At 37.1% G+C, this 18,482-nt stretch overlaps 1 protein-coding gene across 4 annotated transcripts in view; it reads left to right on the top strand.

Moving 5' to 3' along the window:
- PLEKHA7 (pleckstrin homology domain containing A7) overlaps positions 1-18,482 on the top strand; it is a 131,688-nt gene that overhangs the window by 61,326 nt on the left and 51,880 nt on the right. For all 4 annotated transcript variants that reach the window (XM_026850380.1, XM_026850384.1, XM_026850379.1 and 1 more), the window contains exons 2-4: positions 1,972-2,055; positions 10,232-10,343; positions 16,875-16,979. In XM_026850380.1, the coding sequence (XP_026706181.1) occupies positions 1,972-2,055; positions 10,232-10,343; positions 16,875-16,979 (301 nt within the window). The remainder of the gene's footprint in view (positions 1-1,971; positions 2,056-10,231; positions 10,344-16,874; positions 16,980-18,482) is intronic.

Genomic DNA, 18,482 nt, shown 5'->3' with positions numbered 1-18,482 from the left:
TCTGTTGCGAGAAAAAGGTCATGGTTGCTTTGTAGATGTGAGCACTGCAGGCTTACTGGGAAATGCTTTCTTCTGATCTCTGATTTCATAGGAAAACGGCAGAGGTAGAAACTGCAAAGGTGCTTCATTAACCCACCCCTGTAGCAGAGGTCAGTTCTCACCGGTCTAGGGAGTGAATGCTGTCACTGGTGCCGTGGGGTTCCTGATGGCCTAATATGTTGTTCGCTGATGTTAATGGCTGTAGGCCTAGAATTTTTATAATAGGTGAAGCTGGAAAAAGTCCTTTTGGTGTAACATAAGTTGTCACTGCTTTCAGTTCATCGTTGAAAATGATCATTGTATTAGTCCCTTAGGTATGACTTTATGTAGCCGGGCATATTGGAGAAGGGGTGAAAAGTTTATAACACAGAAAACATCCTCTGCTGTTCACAGTCCAAGTGGGATTTAGCGTGAGCAATTTGGGGGTTTGGTTGGGGGTGGGTGGGTGTTGTTTTTTTTGTTTTGGTGGTGGGTTTTATTTGTTTGATTTGTTTTTTTAAATCAAGGCATGTCCTGAGTATTTACATTTGAATGTTATGGTTGCATGAGCTGTCAGATTTTTAGTTGCCCTCTGCAGAAAGAGTGTTCTCTTTTTGGAATTTCATTAATTTGAAACTCAAAAATGTTTCTTTATGCCTTACTCTGTTTCAGGAGGGACATCCTGCTATGCCAGACAATTGGGTCCAATCTGTAAGACCTGAAATTGCTGGGCATTATGGAGGAAAAAGCCTAAATCTTTTTTAAAACAAACAAAAAATATTGTTTGTTTTTTGGCTCTATGACCTGTAATTCATTTAATGGCCTTATGATTTTATTTTCTGAATATACTCACAGTGTGTTAATATCTTGCTGCATTTGATGGGAATTCTAGTTTTGGATGTTCTTTACCTAAATATTGTTAACTAAACCCAGAACCTTAAATAAGTGAGCTCTTGGTTTATTACTCTCTTGAATTCTCAGGCTCCCTAATAGCATGTCAGCCATGGTCTTTCTAATTCTGAAGTTAAATCTTCAATTTCTTATTTCTTTAAATTTTGTGATTTTTATAGATTGTTTCTTTGGATAGGGCTTAGTAAATATGAGACTTCATAGAAATTGTCTTGCATTTTCTATACAATTAATTGAAATTATAGACTTTGGAGAGGAGGGAAGTTTATCTTGAAATAAACTTTCTTCATGTCATATTTTTGCATTATATGAGTACAGTTACATAGATAAAATAATTGTCTTTAATGGGTAACAGTATTTCACAGTGGGTAGCAAAATATTAGATAGTACTCTGAGGAGAAAGTTAATAGACAACCCCAATTTTAATTCCACTCAAATGAAATACTAAATTATGTTATTTTATATAGGCCATGCAACTGGACAACTAAGGTTATATATGATCCTCTGCATGGAGGTGAAAAGAAAAATCATTGAAGAAATACCATATCAGAGAAAAAAAAGAGCATGCAACAAATGGCTTCCACAAAATCTCTCTCTGATCTCCCTAAATGTTAAAAATTATGTAAAATGTTGTCCAGCAACATTTTAAATTATTTTACTGGTTGTGTTCTGTGAAATTTAGACATACAAATCAGTAATTTATGTTGCATAAATTCTATGTTATGTTTAAATAATCTGGTAACTGTCAGGTGTAAATAATCATAAATTCAAGTGTCTCCCTAGCTAAGAATTGCAGCTAGTTTAAGACATTAACCCGCTTAATGATTAAATGGTAGAGTGTGCCATTGGCAAAGTCAACAAGAATGCAGGAAGGAACTGAAAACATTTCTGGCTTGAGAAGTACCTCAGAAATATGTTAAACTTCTGGAGTAGCAGCAGCAAAGCATCAATATAAACACATGCCTTTTAGAGATCGTAGATATATTTTACTGAGTTTAGCAATATTAATTTCTTTTTTTCTTTTTTCTTTTTTTTTCTTTTCAGCCATAATCAGCAGACCACGTCATTTAGACATCCTGTGACAGGACAGGTTTCTCCAGAAAATATTGAATTTATTTTGCGAGAAGAGTAAGTAGTTTTATACCCATGTCAAGAAATCTAAAACAGTAACACATTTACCTACAGCAGTTTAGTAGTTTGACAGTTCTGGTATTGTAGCAAAAATGTCATAGAAATGGTTTATGCTTCAAAATTTAATTCTCGTAGTGATAGTATGTTTGTGATTCTAGCACTGTTCCATGTTAGGGCTTGAGAGAAAATCATTACCAAATCTTCAAAAACACCCAATCAACCAAACCCCTCCAAAATAAACAAAAAGACGAGACAATATAAATAGCATACGTACACAATGATTCTTTAGCCTTGCATAACTATCAGATATACAGAACATAAATGTAAAATGTCTTTAGAGCAAACTGGAAGGTTTGTACTGAAGTTGAAAGACAGAAAATATTACTAGTTTCCATTGTAATTCCTTGGTTTTCTTACATTTTAAATTTTCTACATTCCCTGTCTTGAGCTGGTACTTATTAAAATTCGTTTTGATTAGTCATTCTTCAATTTGTTCTAGAGAAATAAAATCATACATATTAGTTTCCAGAGTATTTTGTGTTGATTGTCTGATGTAAAAAAAAAAAAAAGGTGTGTTGGTGTGTTCAGACTGGTGTGTCTGGGCATGTTTGTGTCACTACTGTTTCATTTTAGGGTTTAACTACTCCTGTCATCCTTGCTGGATGCTAGATTGGTCCTGGAATCCCTTCTGTAATAGGATGACTGGATATCTTCCCTAGACAGTCTAGGAGAATGTTCTACATCACGCTTAGAACCACTCCAAAGGGCAAGAGGGATGGGACACCACCAGATAGCTTTTCCTTTTCCAGCCTAGCCTTCCGACAATAATTAAGCAGCCTTTAGGCCTTTGTGCCTCACAAAGGCTGGGCATCGTGCTGCAGTGGCCGGGATGTGGTGGTTTGTGTGGCTGTCTGCATGATTCTGAACACTTTGTTTCAAGTTATGTGACATTTAGTTTGCTTTGCATTTAATTTAAATCAGTGTCGCATTAAGAAAAATGAGGCCCAGAGAAGGACCATGTGAGGGCTTTTCTGGCAATGCCTTCTACTGTGGACTTGGAGAGGGAGGGAGGGAGAAGGAGGCCATGACTGTACGTACAGCCCTCTGATCAGAGCTTCTGGTACAACCCTGAGAAGTGCTTCTCAAATGGTTTAAAAACCAACCAACCAACCAAAAACAATAGCAAATAAACCCCAACAAAAATGCAACTAAACAGCTGCCCGCCCCCAAGCCCCAGGGCTATATTAAGACCCCTGCTGAGGACCAGAACGTTGAACATATTTTGCAGTGTGTGGGAGAGGCTTGAGATGACTACAAAGACTGCGGGATAGCTGCTGAGCTGGAGGTCACCCAGGTGTTATGTGGTACGCAGGTGGCTTCTGCTTGTGAGGGGTTTGCCTCCTCACAGGTATGCATCAAGCTGCTCCAAGTCATTTAGTGAGGAGAACAGGTATCTTGCAATGGGGCAAATCTCAACGATAGTATGGACAGGATGCTGTGCCTCTGTGCTCCAACTTCCATCCATTACTTGATTTTTACTTAATCTGTTGTAAAGGTTCAATCTAATTTAATGTAAAAAAAAATTATACATGTGTAAAGGAAAATAGGTGTTTGGATAAAACTCCTTGGGGTGCCTCCCTGGGTTAGTCACACTCCCCTGGGCTGTTACTGGTTTTGTAATCATGGTAGCAGATAAAATATTAAAAGCAGAACTGAAATAACAACTTGTCGGTGGCACGTGTTTTTAGTGATCTTTTGTGTATGTTAGAAACTTTTTGGGAAGAGAAATAGAGGTGTTTATCTGGAGGGCAATCAGATGAACAGGCATAACTTGTCATCTCTAGACTTCAATTACACTGAAATGGTATCAAAAGCAGGAAGAAGATATTACAATGTAGTAGAATTCATAGAGAAAGGTGGTTTTTATTCTAAAAGAAGAGGGAATGGCTGGAGGTTTATAGAGAGGAGTATATGTAGTGACTACTTAGGAAACAGTCTTTGCAAGAATATTTTTCTAAGCTTTATTATTGGCCTGAAGTACATACAGAGTGTTTTTAAATTTAGTTGGTTGTAATATATCAGTTACAGTGGATTTAAAGACGTAATTTGCAAGTGTGCAGGATGCTCTGGTTTCCTTAGTTTTGTACCACTTCTGTGTGACAGTGTGGGTTTTACACAGATGCTGTTCATCACAGTCATATGTGAGTTCCTGTCAAATGATGCTGTTGACAGATGTGGATATCTCTGCTGAAATCAAAGGAGCTGTTAGCAGCTCCCTGTCTTTAGTCCTAGGAGCTGTGATGGGACTGTGCAGTGTTTTCAGTTCTTTTCCCTTGGGCATCAGGGATTTGTATGGAGTCAGTGTTGTTGATAGTGTATTAGTTTGTAATCAGTGTTGTTGATCGTCTCTTATGATGAAATGACTTTCACAAACAGGATGCAGTTGGAAAGATAGTCTCTGGATTTGCATGGTCTGTGGAAACTTTACGTCATGGGATCCTTTTGACCAAGAGTCCTTTTCTCTAGAGCTAAAGAATCTTGTCTGAAGTAGTAGCACTCTTAGGGTTTCATAAAATGCAATTTATTCTTCAGTGCTGTTGTGACTTGATTTGTTACTTATGGGTTGATTTAAATTTAAGATTAGGGCCAAAGCCAGGAATTGTCACTAGACGTTGACTTGGGAGCTAGTGGGGAGACATAAGCACAAACTTGTTCGGACTGCAACAAACATATCTATTAAAAGGACCCATTTAATATCAGAAAAGTAATTTACAGTAATGCTGAGTGTATGGACTGTTCTGGCCATTTCTCATCGAGGAAGCAATGTTCTGGCAAGAAGATTTGAAAAGAAGTTTTGGAAAATGACGTCAATAAATGATGTAATCCTAGCTTGATTATGAGTCAGTTGTGAACCAAACACCCTTGCCTCACTTGATCAAATGAGAACTGGATACTGTCAGTAGTAGGCTGAGTCTGTATTTCACTGGTCTTTTAAACAGTATCACATCAATTTTGCTTTTTAAGGCAAAATTTGATTTCCTCAGCTCCATAGTAACTGAAGGATAAAAACAAAGGGCAGTGCCTGGAACCCATAACTTCTCAGTTACATTATCTTTTGATCCTTATGTTATTCCTTCTTCCTAAATGTGTTCTTATTTAGATTTTTTTTTTTTCTTTTAGAAATAGTGATTAATAATTCCGTATTTCCTGACCCATTCTTAGCTGAGACCACTGTCAAATTCTCCCCTCTGGTGCTGTTTTTCCAAGCTTAGCAGCTTTGGTCACTTAGTGTGTAGGACATGTGTTCTGTACCTTTCACAGACCTGCTTGACAGCTAGATTTTCTGTATGACACTTTTAGATTTGTCTTCTTTCTGATGGAGGGTTTGACTGTACATGAATGCAGTACTCATTGTATGAGCTCATTGGTTTTTATAATAATTTAATTGTACTTTTTCTTCTCTATTTCTTTCCTAATAATTCTTAACAAAATTTGACTACTGCTACTTGTGCTAAGATTTAAAAACATCCTTTCCTCAGATTGCCAATGTTGTTTTGAGCAATAAAAGCTGCAGAGATGTTTTTAATTTATTCCTCCTTTGAATTAGTTTTCTGTTATTGACACTGAATTCAGTTTGGCATTTTATCACATGGTTACTTATATCCGAAGATTATTTTTCTATCTGTTCCTGTCAGAATTTCCATTTTTGTTCAGAATAATTTTTGTTCTCTATTGATTTGGTCACCTCGCAGTTTTCAGGATCACCTCTAAATAATTTGAGCACCTTGGCTGTATGGGAAGTCCCTCTGGTAGCCTCTCTCAGTTTCACAGTTCACAACTGTCTCTTGATTTATGTGCTTTTCTTTCATGTTTTTAATGAACCCTTAATCCACAAAAGGACCCTTCCTAAACAGCCAATGGAAAAATGAGTATTAATGAAAATGCTGCCAGACAGGTGTTAGATCTCATTTAACTACATCATTATATACACATTTCTCTGAAAAATTTGTGATAGTTAGTTGGTAGATGTACATAATGTTTACATTTCTTTACTCTTATCTTTCTTTAAATAAAAGTTCTTTGAATAATTGTATACAGAAAGGAAGAAGCAGGCCCTTACAGACATGTATCTAATTGCATCTGTTGCCAAACACTAATAGTTGTGTATTAAAAGCTTTACAATATATTTGTTATAGTGGTATGTTTTCAAATGACACCATAGTACTTTAAAGTTAAAAAAGGTAAGGCTTGAACATAAATGTAGAAATATAGAAAAAAAAAATTGTGCTTAATCTGATTAATGTTATCCTTGTCTGCCTGGTTTTTATGCAACTGATAAAGCCTGTGTATCACCTCTGGGGAAAGAGCCATCTCATTTTGCCTATTGCATTTGGTTACTATAGCAGCAAAAATCTCAGGTGGAGAGAAAAAAGAAAACCCAAACAACCTCAAAATAAATATCTGCTATGTTTACATATAGAGAAATACTAGGCCAGTTGATTCCTTTTTTTTTTTTTTTTAAATCTAGTTGAATAGGACTAGCTGAATAGGAGATTTATTAGTATTAAAACGAAATTGATATGTTGTTATTACATCATATTTTGTTTCAACAATATAAACTTTCTAAGTTGCCCGTATGAATGTGGATCTTCTAAGTCAGCTAATCTATATGATTCTTTAGGGAAAGGAAATGTGTTCTCTCCTGAGTATTGCATTTTCAGTATGGGCTACTGGTGTTTTTGGAGGGTTTTTCTTTCTTTCTTTTTTTTTTTTTAATGAAGTGAATATTGCCAGTGTAATTCTTTTAGCTGGTAAATGTGATTTCTGTAGACATAGTAGCACTGTTTAAGTAGAGTAGGGAGCTGCTTGAGAGGAGATACTATATAGAGGGTTGCTTGCAAGTATTTTAAAAAGATTTACAAGGGACTGGAGCTCTGAACGTACATACTGTGATTCTCTGTGTTGTATGCACATGCCTAGGAGGTGCAGTAAGAAAGCTATCCTGAAAAAAGACAAAAAAGGTCACTGTGAAGACGAAAGGGGATATATTGGATAACAGATATTATCAACCATCTTTGGTAATAGTGATTTTGAACTAATGTTTCTGAATGCACAGAGTTAATGCTGTAGTCACTTATTTTTAAAGATGAATCTGCAGATACTATTAGGACAGCGTTAACTCCATTAACATGCTGGGATGTTTCAGGTAATTCTGCATATTTACTTGCTTTTAGAAAGAGAACGAGAATATTAATTAGCTATTAAGAGACTTGAATACTTGAGTTTCATTATGTTCTGATTTCATGCAAAATACTGTATCCTTGAAATACTATATACAAATACTTTAATTTTCAGTATTGTTTGGTGTTTTCTGTTACATCTCAGGTACAGAAAGTTTGGATCACCAGTGTTTGCTGCCAAAGATATATTTTTTCTTTTTAGTAGAATAATAATGTATATTCTCTTTTGATGGATTTACTGTCTCTTTTGCTGGCTATTTGAGTTCTTCCACGTGGCAAAGACCTCACATTTTTAAAAAAAACATTTTTCTCCTTGTGAATTTGAAGTTCATGATTTATCTTGGTACTACCAGAAAAGGAAACTTGATTTATTGTCAGTGATCACTCAGTAGCAAGTGGAAGAGAAATTGCTAAATGGCCACATAATAAACGCTTAGAAATTATGCACTTATCATTCTGTATTGCATTATGATTTTCTGATAGTAATGGTCTTGTTAAAAGCTTATCTTCCTCTGTAGTTGTTCAAAATAAAATAAAAACAGCAGTATGTTTAAGATACTGTGAAACAGCATTTTATGGAATAGTGAAAATGTGTCCAAACTGAGTTTCTAGATTAAAAAACATTCCTCTGTTTGTTTTTTTTTTTTTCATATTAATGTTTTTATTGAAAAAATTAATTCCCGTTTGTTGAACCTTAAATTTTATTTTTCATGTTTGTCTTCCCTGAGAAAGTGAGCTCTCTATGAAATAGCTACTCTAGAAAATAAAGAAACAGAATCTAATCAGATTATCTGTAGTCTAGAAAGCCTACAGATTTTCTGAACATGCATGTTATGTACTCTTTCCTCTTCCCTCCACCTTCTTTCATCCCTCCTCACCCCAGTGAGTATCTGGACAATAGTGTGTGACTGTAGTGTCCTAGAGTATAAAACTCAGTAGTTTGTGGTATGGATGCTGTAGAGAATCTAAACCTCAAAGGAAAAAGAAAAGTTTTGTGTCTTCTAAGGCCAAACATTTTCCTTGGATATGTTTTGTTTTCATACTTTTGCCACTTGTTTCTAGTGGCCTTCTTGATGATAATTACATCTAATAGTTTAGATTCATTTTGAGGAAGCACTGTGGAAGACTCTCACATCCCTTTTAGTGTTCCTCTCTCATCAAAATACCTACTCTCAATTTAGTTGCCTTGAGCAGAGAAATGGAACCTTTTTTATAAGTATATATTAGGAAAAGGCAAGTAAAATGCAGGCACATTTTTTTACCTGTTTTAAAAGTTTATAGAGTGGGAAGGGAACAAGTGAGAACAGAGTCAAATACAGATAGTAAAACTGGTTGATCAATCAACAGAAATAGCTTAGTCAGGCAGTGTTATATATGGGAAGTGTCTTAATCTGCTCTTTGCTGAAACTGGATATTCCTAAAGCTGATTAAATGCTGAAGTAGGATACCTGGTCCATAAGAGGTAAGGCAAGTTGACTCAAGCTGATCTGATGAAGATCTCATGCATGAAAAGTTGGCCAGGGATTTTAGGGACTTGCTATAGTTTGTTCTTGTATCTCCTATCTTGGACCTGAATGTGTGTATAAAAGCTAGAAAGAAGGGCTTTATGCTAGATAAGCCAGGCATAAAGGAAATGGGATCAAAGTTGTGTTACTTCCTTGCAAGCTTAACTGAAACTGTGTGGTCACAAATGGAAAAATGTGTTCTCCCTGACACCTAATCAGCTGTAAAAGCTTTTGGACAAGCAATTGTTCAGGTTGTAACTGAGGAAGAACAATGGTGGCAAACACCTTGTCCTCAGTAAACCCTGTGTTGTGCTACTACAGTCACAAATTCTTCTCTGTTTTTATGAGTGATAACTCCTCAGAATTACTGTTACATTCAGAATTGGATTGAATTTCAGTGGTAGCAACAGTAGCATTTGGAATGGCCTGTGTGTCTTTTTTTTTTTTTTTTTTTTTTTTTTTTTCTTTGAATTATTGAGATGGGAAAATTAAAATCACAGGTTGTTAATAATGTGTTTTGTTTTTTTTTCTGATGTGACTGTATTGCTACTTGTTCCTAAAATACAATTTGCTAAACTGTGTTGTTAATGATTTTTTGAAAAGACCACCTGTGGGTTTAATTCATAAGTTGTTTTTGTGCTTGGCTGCTGAGGCTTCTCTTCTCAACCTGCATATGGGATTCCATGGGATTTTGCACTCGTGTTTATCCTCTCATTTCTCCATCTGTGCAGCTGTACTGTATTCTTACTTGTTGAACAGGTTCTTATGGTAGTATTAATCTCACCTATGCTTTAACCAGGTATCGGCATCTGAGCTGGTTATGAAGATTTGTTGAATCTTAGTATGACTCAGAAGTTTTTTATTTCTAACAGCATCTGTAATGAATTGCACTATTTTACTTAAAGGGTATCTTAATAATTCATGTTTTAGTATGAATCATATTTTTGGCAGGTTCAAAGATTTAACATTAAGTTAGTTAAAGATCTAACAGTAGGCTAGCCATACTTTGATTTTAAGTAAGAAGCCTGTTACTGCAGTGCTGACTCCTATCCTTGCCTCCCCAATACTGGCCGTTTCACATGTTTGCAGCCAAGCCTCTAAATTTGGCACAATTTTGTTTCTCTGCATTATCTTCTCTGAGTGCTCTTTGTTATATCTTGATTCTCTGTTGGATTTGCAGACAATTTGGCAGGTTTCTTTCTCCTGATACACAGATAAGTACCAATCATCAGATGTCACTGGCAACATCTATTTGAGAAATACCTGAAATCAAAATAATAGGGGTGATGCAAAGGATGTTGCAGATGCATGGGAAATGCTTAGCTAGCCTGTCATTCATTTGCTCACTGTGGATCTTAAATATAAAAAGGCAAAGCTGACTGTTTGAAACGATGTGCTTTAGATTATCTGTTTTTGTTTGTTTTCTAGACAGAATTCATCTATGTCCAAGCAACAAATAAACCAAAGACCTTCAAGCATGGTCAGTGAAACGTCCACTGCAGTAACTACATCTGCTGTTGATGCAAAACCTGTCTCTAAGGTAAAGGAAGAAGGCTATTGTTTCATGACTACTGCTTGATGATTAGAAATTCACTCACTTTAAATCCAATACTCTTTTAATGCTAATTTTAATAAGGCCATGGGTTTAGCCCAGACGTCTAATAACTTACCTCAAAGAAGAGACAATATCTTCTACCTAAGCAAAAACCTTTTTACAGCATAGGAGCACCATATACCCACCCACAGGATAGTGTTGAATGATAATTTGAAAAACAGTGATTATTGTAACATGGCAAGTTTGAGAGGGGTCTTGTGAACAGAAGTAAGTATATGGAATACTAGTATTCCAACAAGTCTCTTGATAGTCCAGTGCATATGGCAAAAAGTGCTGTAGAATATCAGGAATTATAATTTGCAGTGCTTACTTTTCCATGAAACCTTACTGCTGTTGCTCCTTTTAGTCACAATTTAGATCATTTCCTACCATCACTGTAGTGCACAAACAGTGCAGGCACCAAGTTTACACACAGAATTGTTAATAATAGAAAACCCCATTATTTGTCATTGACAAAGGGCCTGTGTTTATTATTGCACAAAATATAATAAAGCTGTGTACTTGAAGTGTCACCAACTATTTTAATGCGTCTTTGACCTTACAATAAATTACAGTACATTGAGAATGGGAGGGGGCTAGTTAAAAAGAAGCAAAACAATACTGGAAGAATTAGCAGAGACAATATAGATTTCTTAACTTTGCCTGCAGTTTTTAAACTTCTCAGGTATTTTTTAAAAGCAAAAGTGTGAAGCCTGTTAAGTAACTGAGTTTAAGGAAGGATATTGCCAAATTTTTTGCAAAGATATTTTTGTTGAGTTGGAATCACTTTGTTTTTCTAATGTTTTGGTATGCTTGGGTGAGTATTGGAGAAGATGAAAACAATTTCATGAAAAGGTGAAAAAGAATTTTTTAACTTTTTTTATTTTTAGATCCAAAGCATATAGGTTATTGGACCAACATAAAGATTGTCATATCCCAGATCTCAAACATACATTTGCCTTTGAAGTGCTAGAGGAAGTTATCACTAAAACCAGTGAAGTTAGATTACCTGAATTACTCGATACATTTCTTTTTGATCTTCTAACACTTGAATTTACCTAAGTACTTTGGCATTTATGTTTACTGTATTTATCTTCCTTATTCTGATTTTTTTCTAAGCCAGCATTAGAGGCAGAAGGCCCATTTTTTCACCCTTAAACCCAGAAAACTTAATGGGGATCTGATACTCTGCTTTGAGCTGGGGATTTCTGCAGTGACACAGTTGACTTTAACTTAGCCAGGATCACACTTCTGCCAAAAAGTGTGCATCCTCTGTCACCTGCTCCTGCCTCCCCTTGTCACATGTTCGCACTGATCTAATCAGGCTTTGCAAAGCAGTGAGGTCAAAAGTGGTGTCTGGGTACAACTCACAGGGCTGCCTAACTAGTTCACTGGAGATGTCAAAACTACCCAGCTAAAGGTGAGGGTAGTGCTCTTTCCACCACAGCTTGGAGAATATCCAGAATCACCTCCCAGAACTTCAGCTGATCTGGTTTGGGTCTCTGCTTCTGTTTTGTTTGCAGTCCAGTATAAGTGTGGCCATGCATACTTCTGGCAGGCTCCCAGGTATGACATTTTTTTTTTAATACATGGCAGCTTTAGACTTTGAATAGAGGTCTCGTAGAGGGCTTGCCTGTACTTTGCTTCTCCCCCAAGTTTGTTTGTATAAGTTCCATCCTGCTGTGGGCCTTCAATAAACAACTTTACTGGAGTTTTGATTAAGACAGAGAATCAGTGTCTTCCTTACCTGTGCTTTGTTTCATCATTGCATATGTTTCCAGGCTTGAAATCACTCCTCTCCCCTTTTTCTGTAGAGTCAGAAGATCTGTTGAATTCCTTCCCAGCCTAACACAAAATTAATTCAAACGAACTAGCAATGGGCTATAAAGTGAATAACCTGTCCTCCATTTTGAGGTTGACTTTTGACACATTGATTTTAAGATACTTTCATCTGTTTCTAAATGTTTTCTTCCATTAATTCCATGATCATTCTCTCAAAGAGTGAAGTTCCCCAGTGCAGACTTGCAGCACAGTCATGAAGCCAGAGACGTTCTCTTTGTCATGGCAAAGGTCTCTAGCTACCAATAGCTAATTATCATATGAAATGCTTTCCTAATTTTTTCCTGTAAATGCCATCACAGAACTGTATAGGTATAGTGTTGGAATCCTTGCCAAATTCAAACTCATTTTTATATAGAGCTGTTTATTGAAGTAATACCAAATCATAAAGTGCAGGAACAGGTATGTGGCTTTCTGCTTGATTCTGCTGCAGAAAGTTGACAGCTAATAATTGCTACATTTGGGGTGGAGGGGGAAGGTAAGCTGCCAACTGTACAGTGGATTTGTCACTCTCAGATCCAGATGAAAGAGATGAAGACTTCTGGCTTCCTTGTTGCAGTGATCAAGTCTGAACTTGGATTGAATAAAACTTCTGCAATAAAAAGTAATTGCTTGGAAAGAGAATTTCACATGTTCTCTCCAACAATGTCACTGTAGAGCAAGAATAGCATGTTGGAAAAAAGAAAAACAAAAAAGACAAAATGATGCTCATACTTAACAAAATGTCCTTCTGTCTCACTGATGTGCATATAAATATATAAGGCTTCATTTTGTAAGACATGTGAGATGGGCAGTTTCGCCTCAACGCACATAGATTCTTGGGGTGGGTCCCACCATTTTGATGCTGGCATTGTCTGAATAAATCATCTGAAGACTTCAGACCAGTGCAGCCTACCCTTTTGAAATTAGAGGGGTGTTCAGTTGAGGGAATAAAAAGCAAAAGGGCGTTCTGAAAACTACAGTTGTACTCTGTCCCAAAGATCTGCTTGTTTGTAGCCAATTCCATTACATTATTAACCATATTAAAAGCCATTTATAATGATTACGAATGAAGGATATGGAGGAATGAAGATCTGTTTCAGTTTGAGAGTGAGATACATTTGGAATTTAGTCTGTTAAAGCATCTGATGATGTGAGTGGAAGCTTGTAAATGTTACTGTGCTACACGGTACTTTGGCCAAGTCAAAAGCATAAAGGATAGCAGTGTGATGTATTTATTGCTACCTACGTTTTGAGAGTGTGTTTTGGATAGATTCTGTGCAAGAGAAGTAATTGAATTGTTGATGATACTGATAGTTGCTGGTATTTTTCCAAGGTGAACTGATGAGGTTTACAAGTAGTAAATAAAGATCAGGTCTAGGAGTTAAGAGAAACGGGCAATGGTGCCAGCTCTGTGGGACTGTCTGGTGCAGGTGTAAACACAGGGTTTAGCTCAGGGCCACTGTAGATGAATGCTCAATATTAAGAGCTGGAATTTCTGTGAGTTTCAGTTTTTTGTGTCCAAAAAACAAGGATTTTCTCTAATTTTTTTTAGAGATACTGAAAGGATTCATGAGTTCATTTGTTAGTGAAATGTTGAGATTTTTTAAATGGAGGAGATTGACTGAAACAGGTGGGGTTTTTGTGGGCATTTTTTTTTTTTTTTTTAATTCCCTGTAGGTTGAAAATTATGTATTCGTTTATGTGTATATATTTGCATAACTTTACCAAGATCCAGTCTTCCTTTTTTCTGTTTAGAAAAACTGTTCCAAATGAAATGCTGTCTATATATTTTTTGTCTGTCCAGTTTTAGAAAAAAAAATACTGCATTTTATAATTGTTACCAACTTTTCTCCTCAGCTAGAGGCTACTGCAAGGAAGATGACACAGTGATGAAAAGTGATTTCAAAATTTTGACTCTTGACATTTTGAGGTCTTTTTGCAAAAACTTATGAGTCATTCACAAACAAGCCAGTGTAACAAATGTACTGAAGTCAAAAGCAACTTCTTTGTCTTCAGTGACACAGGCAGCTGCTCTGACCTGCATTTTTCAACACACAGAGCAATGATATCAGAGGATTTTTAAGTTAAGACTACAGCCATACAGACAAATAGTTTTTAAAATATACCTTTTCTTTTAAACTAACTTTTTATTCTAGTCAGTGAAAGCAAATTGTGACATTCAGTATCTGTTATGCTTTGTTTTATTCCAGAGCAGAATGAGATGATTCATACTACAGATTATATCAAAAGTTTAATTACATAAAGCACCATAAAATGTTTTTATGTTTCTATTGTGGGTATTGTATTGGTATAGAATACACAGCCTTGGGAAAACTTTTCCTGCCCCTGTGTAATAGAAATTGTTCTGTCTTTTGATCAAGTCCAAGGATGAATTTTTCTGCATTGTGGTCTGCATTTTTGAAAAACTAAATAAAGTCAGAGGATCAAAGTGCTTGATCATTGACAGGGGATCTGATGAAAAAAAAATTAAACACTGCTGTGAGGCTAGATCAGCTATACTTACAACTGTTCTCAGTTCATCCACCCTTCCTAGAATAAATATGAGAGGAAAAATTAGGAAACTAAATTCTGTACATTTTGTAAATTGATTTCTGTTCAGATGCAAAGCATAGATTTTTGACTTTCAGAGCCTTAGACAGTTGGAGCCTCATTATTTTTATCACCCTTGTAATGTAGCCATTGCATCTAACATTTGGCAACAGTTTAATATATATACCTTGGCCTGATGATCATACAATCATCCAGAACTTGGCTGTCCTCATGATACATTTTTGTGTGTTTGTGTAATGCCATACTTGGACACAGGTTCACAAATTACCTTTTGAAGTATTTTCAATAGCAAACACAACATCTTATTTCTCCCTTCCATTAGTGTCAGACTTGCTGCTTGTAGGTCTGTGAGTGAGTACTGAGGGAGATTTCATGGTCAGAACTGACACGCTGTGTTTGCACAAAGCTGGTGCTCTGCAATCTGTCAGCTGAGTGCCTAAGCACAGGTATGGCAGAGAAACGGGCTGAGAGATCTTGGTAATGCCATCCTCACCTGGCGTTTGCTGTGAACTGGTTACTGCCAGCAGCGTGGCCAGGCCATCTGCTCAGGAGCCTGTTGCTGGCTGCGACCTGGCCCGTTAGGTTTGTGCTAGCCTTAGAGAGCTGGGCTGCTCAGGCGATCTCCTGGGTAAGTGTCATGCAGACTCTCACTGAGGGATTGGGTGAGGGGTCACTCCTAGAGAAAAGCCTGTACTTGGCAGCCTTCCTGGTTCCTAAGTGTCAGGGCGTTTCACAGAAATGACCCTGACGGGTGGCTCACCTGACTTCTCAGCAGAAAGGAAAGCAGTGTGCTGCTTCCTGGTAAACAGACCTTGGGGAAGCTACCTAGTAAAGTCTGCCCTTTGATATCTCATTATAAGCATTAAATCTGTGTTGCTGTTTTATATGCTATAGCACCAAAGTAAAAGTGGATTTTTTTTTCTTACTGATTATTATTTTAAACCTGCATTAAGATGAGTGTTTATGTCTACTCAAACGTGTGAAATTTAGTGCAGGTTGGTAAAGCCTGGCCTCAAAATTAGCAGAATCCATTTAAAGGTATCATATATTGCTAGAATATTTTATTATTATATATGCTGTCTTCTAGTCCAAATGTTGCCTGACTGGCAGAAGCAGTATGCTGAGATATTTTTATGATGCCATCCCTTATGTATGACAAATATGCTGGTTTCCAGAGCTGCTGTTTGTCTGCAGCTGACAGAGCATCAGTACCCTGACCAGCTGAGAGGAGAGATTCAAACAAGAGACAGACATTGTAGGAAGGAGATGAGTGAACCTAGATAGCTTTTTCCTTGGAGAAGTTGGGAGCAACTGTAGGAGTAGTTTATGCACCTCAGGTTCCTACAGCAACTGCAGTAGCAAACTGTGCTGACATTGGAAAAGAGCAGACAGATTATCATCCAGAGATTCTTGCTGGGTTTTTCACAGATTGATAGGCTTTCCTTGTTTGTTTTTGAAATAGTTTTGACTGTGTGAGTCAAAATGGAGGGTGCAGTAAAACAGAAACCATTACCTAGTCCTTGTGATTTTCACTTGCTGCTGTCTAGGTCTCTTCCTTAGCAGTGTCACTCTGTTGTCTCCTTTTGTTTGCAGGGTCAAAGACCAAGTATTTTATTAAGCTATCAGTGTTGTTTGAATTTAAACAGGAGAGAAAACCAAAACCAACAAAAAACCCCAAACCAAACAATGAAGAGCAAGAGTAGGATTCATGTGCACAAAGTCCTGTGTGTGTAAGAGACTTGCACCATGTTGCAGAGAGACGCTTGCATGCAGCTCTTGTAGTGCACTCAGAAATAATTCCCAAGCATGCTAAGACTTCAGCAGTTGTCTTTCTGACTTGAATCACCGGTACTGCTGCTGTTCAGCTGGGAGTTGGCACACAGTTCTGGCACTGATATGTTGATAAAAGTGGAAGATTGACTTTGCTATGATGTAAATATTATTGTCTATTTATTTGCCCTTGAAAATGGTATAAATACTTTGTTACTGTGTAATGAAGTATGAATTACTGCAATGAGTTATCTGTAATATTAAATTAGTCTCAGTACAGTTTAAAAGCCACTGCTACGTTATCCTTCTTTACAGTTTGTGAAGGCTGGAAACAAAGTTCACAGCTTTGGAAAGAGGGAACAAGCTATCAGGAGGAATCCCAATGTTCCTGTTATTGTAAGAGGCTGGCTACACAAACAGGTAGGCACGTAATCATCTGTTTCTGTTTATATACTTCAACACAATCATCAAGCAAAAGTAAGTGCTTTCCAAGTAACTGAAAAACCAGAAGCTTAAAAGTTGGTGATGCAGGGCAGTGCTGGGGACTCCCACAAGTTTCTGTAATGAGGGACTTGAGCTTAGCAAGTGTGAAAACCAAGTTTTATGTATAGGTTTGATTCAGAAGTGGAAACGATGATAAACAGACATCACTATCATGGTTAAATGTTGAGGCTATAACATTGTCTAAATCTGGTTATTTTTCTAGTTTTTTATGGTTGCCATATGATAAAACATCCTGCTGGCTTGCTCAGGTCTCCCTCAGAACACACTATAAACCTGAGGTTGGCTGTGAAGGCCTTTTTCCATCTGCTTGCTTATTCCCTTATACCCTGATCAGAGGCTTAATTCCAACCCATATGCCTTTTGTTCTCCAGAAGCAGGAGGGAGAAAATGGAGACAGGAACCCATTCACCACATATTGCCATCACCAAGCCCAGTGTCCAAGCAAAGGCTGGATTATAGGATTTCATCCAACAAACAGAATTATAGAGCTGCTGCGTCTTGAACTCTTAAGCTGACAGGAGCACATCCTTGAGTGCAAAAAGTAAATAAAGCTGTTTGTTGTATGATACTTCCCTGCTTCTAATTTGGCAGTCAGCATCCATTAGATTATCACCAGAGATCCAGCAGCTAGGTTTAGGGATGAGTAGGAGAAGGTTGAAATCTAAGGCTTACAATTATGATTCTACGTATGCAGGAAAGTGAAACTACTGACAGCCATCCTCTTCCTCCTGCATGGAGAGCTGTGTTCTGCTACCAACTCTGTTGACATCCGCTACCCAAGTCCATTGACTTTAGGACAGAATCAGAACTGAGACACAGTATGTGTCAAGAGTCTTGTAGCATGAAAAAGGAAAGGGAAGAAAATCCTTGCATACTTAGTATGACTTCAGAAAGGAGGAGGGAAATAGTATATACAATATTCCTCTAGCTATTTCCTTCTGTCCTCTTACCTCTACTTGCAAGCACTTACAGCCTGAGGATGCTCTCTGTGCTGCTGGTCTCATCAGAGCCTACCTCAGCTGAGTAACTTGTACTTGCTTAGGTTACAGTCTGGCAATTTTATGGGCTTCTAAAATAAATTTTAATGTAAATGTTATTCATATTGACAAGGTGATATATATATATCTCCACAGGCATGTTATATTATACTTCATTAAAATTTGCACATTATGCCCCCTGTTTTATTTCCTACAGAATATTTGATTAAATTACATTTTAAGCATGGATAACATATGGGATATCGACTGTAGAATTATAGGGGATCATTGTCTGAAATGTGAGGTCATACTTTACAGCTGTGTAGTGATTTTCATCTTGGTCTACAGGCAATCCTTGTTGGAGTTTGTGCCATCCAGATGCATACTTAGTTTCTTTATTGACGATAAAGCTGTCTAGATTTGCACTGGTTGTGTACAAGGT

Source organism: Athene cunicularia (genome assembly GCF_003259725.1).
Source record: "Athene cunicularia isolate RWA chromosome 5 unlocalized genomic scaffold, athCun1 chr5_part2, whole genome shotgun sequence".
In the NCBI taxonomy this organism is placed as follows: domain Eukaryota; kingdom Metazoa; phylum Chordata; class Aves; order Strigiformes; family Strigidae; genus Athene; species Athene cunicularia.
Note: the sequence above shows the minus strand (reverse complement) of the source record. Positions and strands in the feature narration are given on the sequence as shown.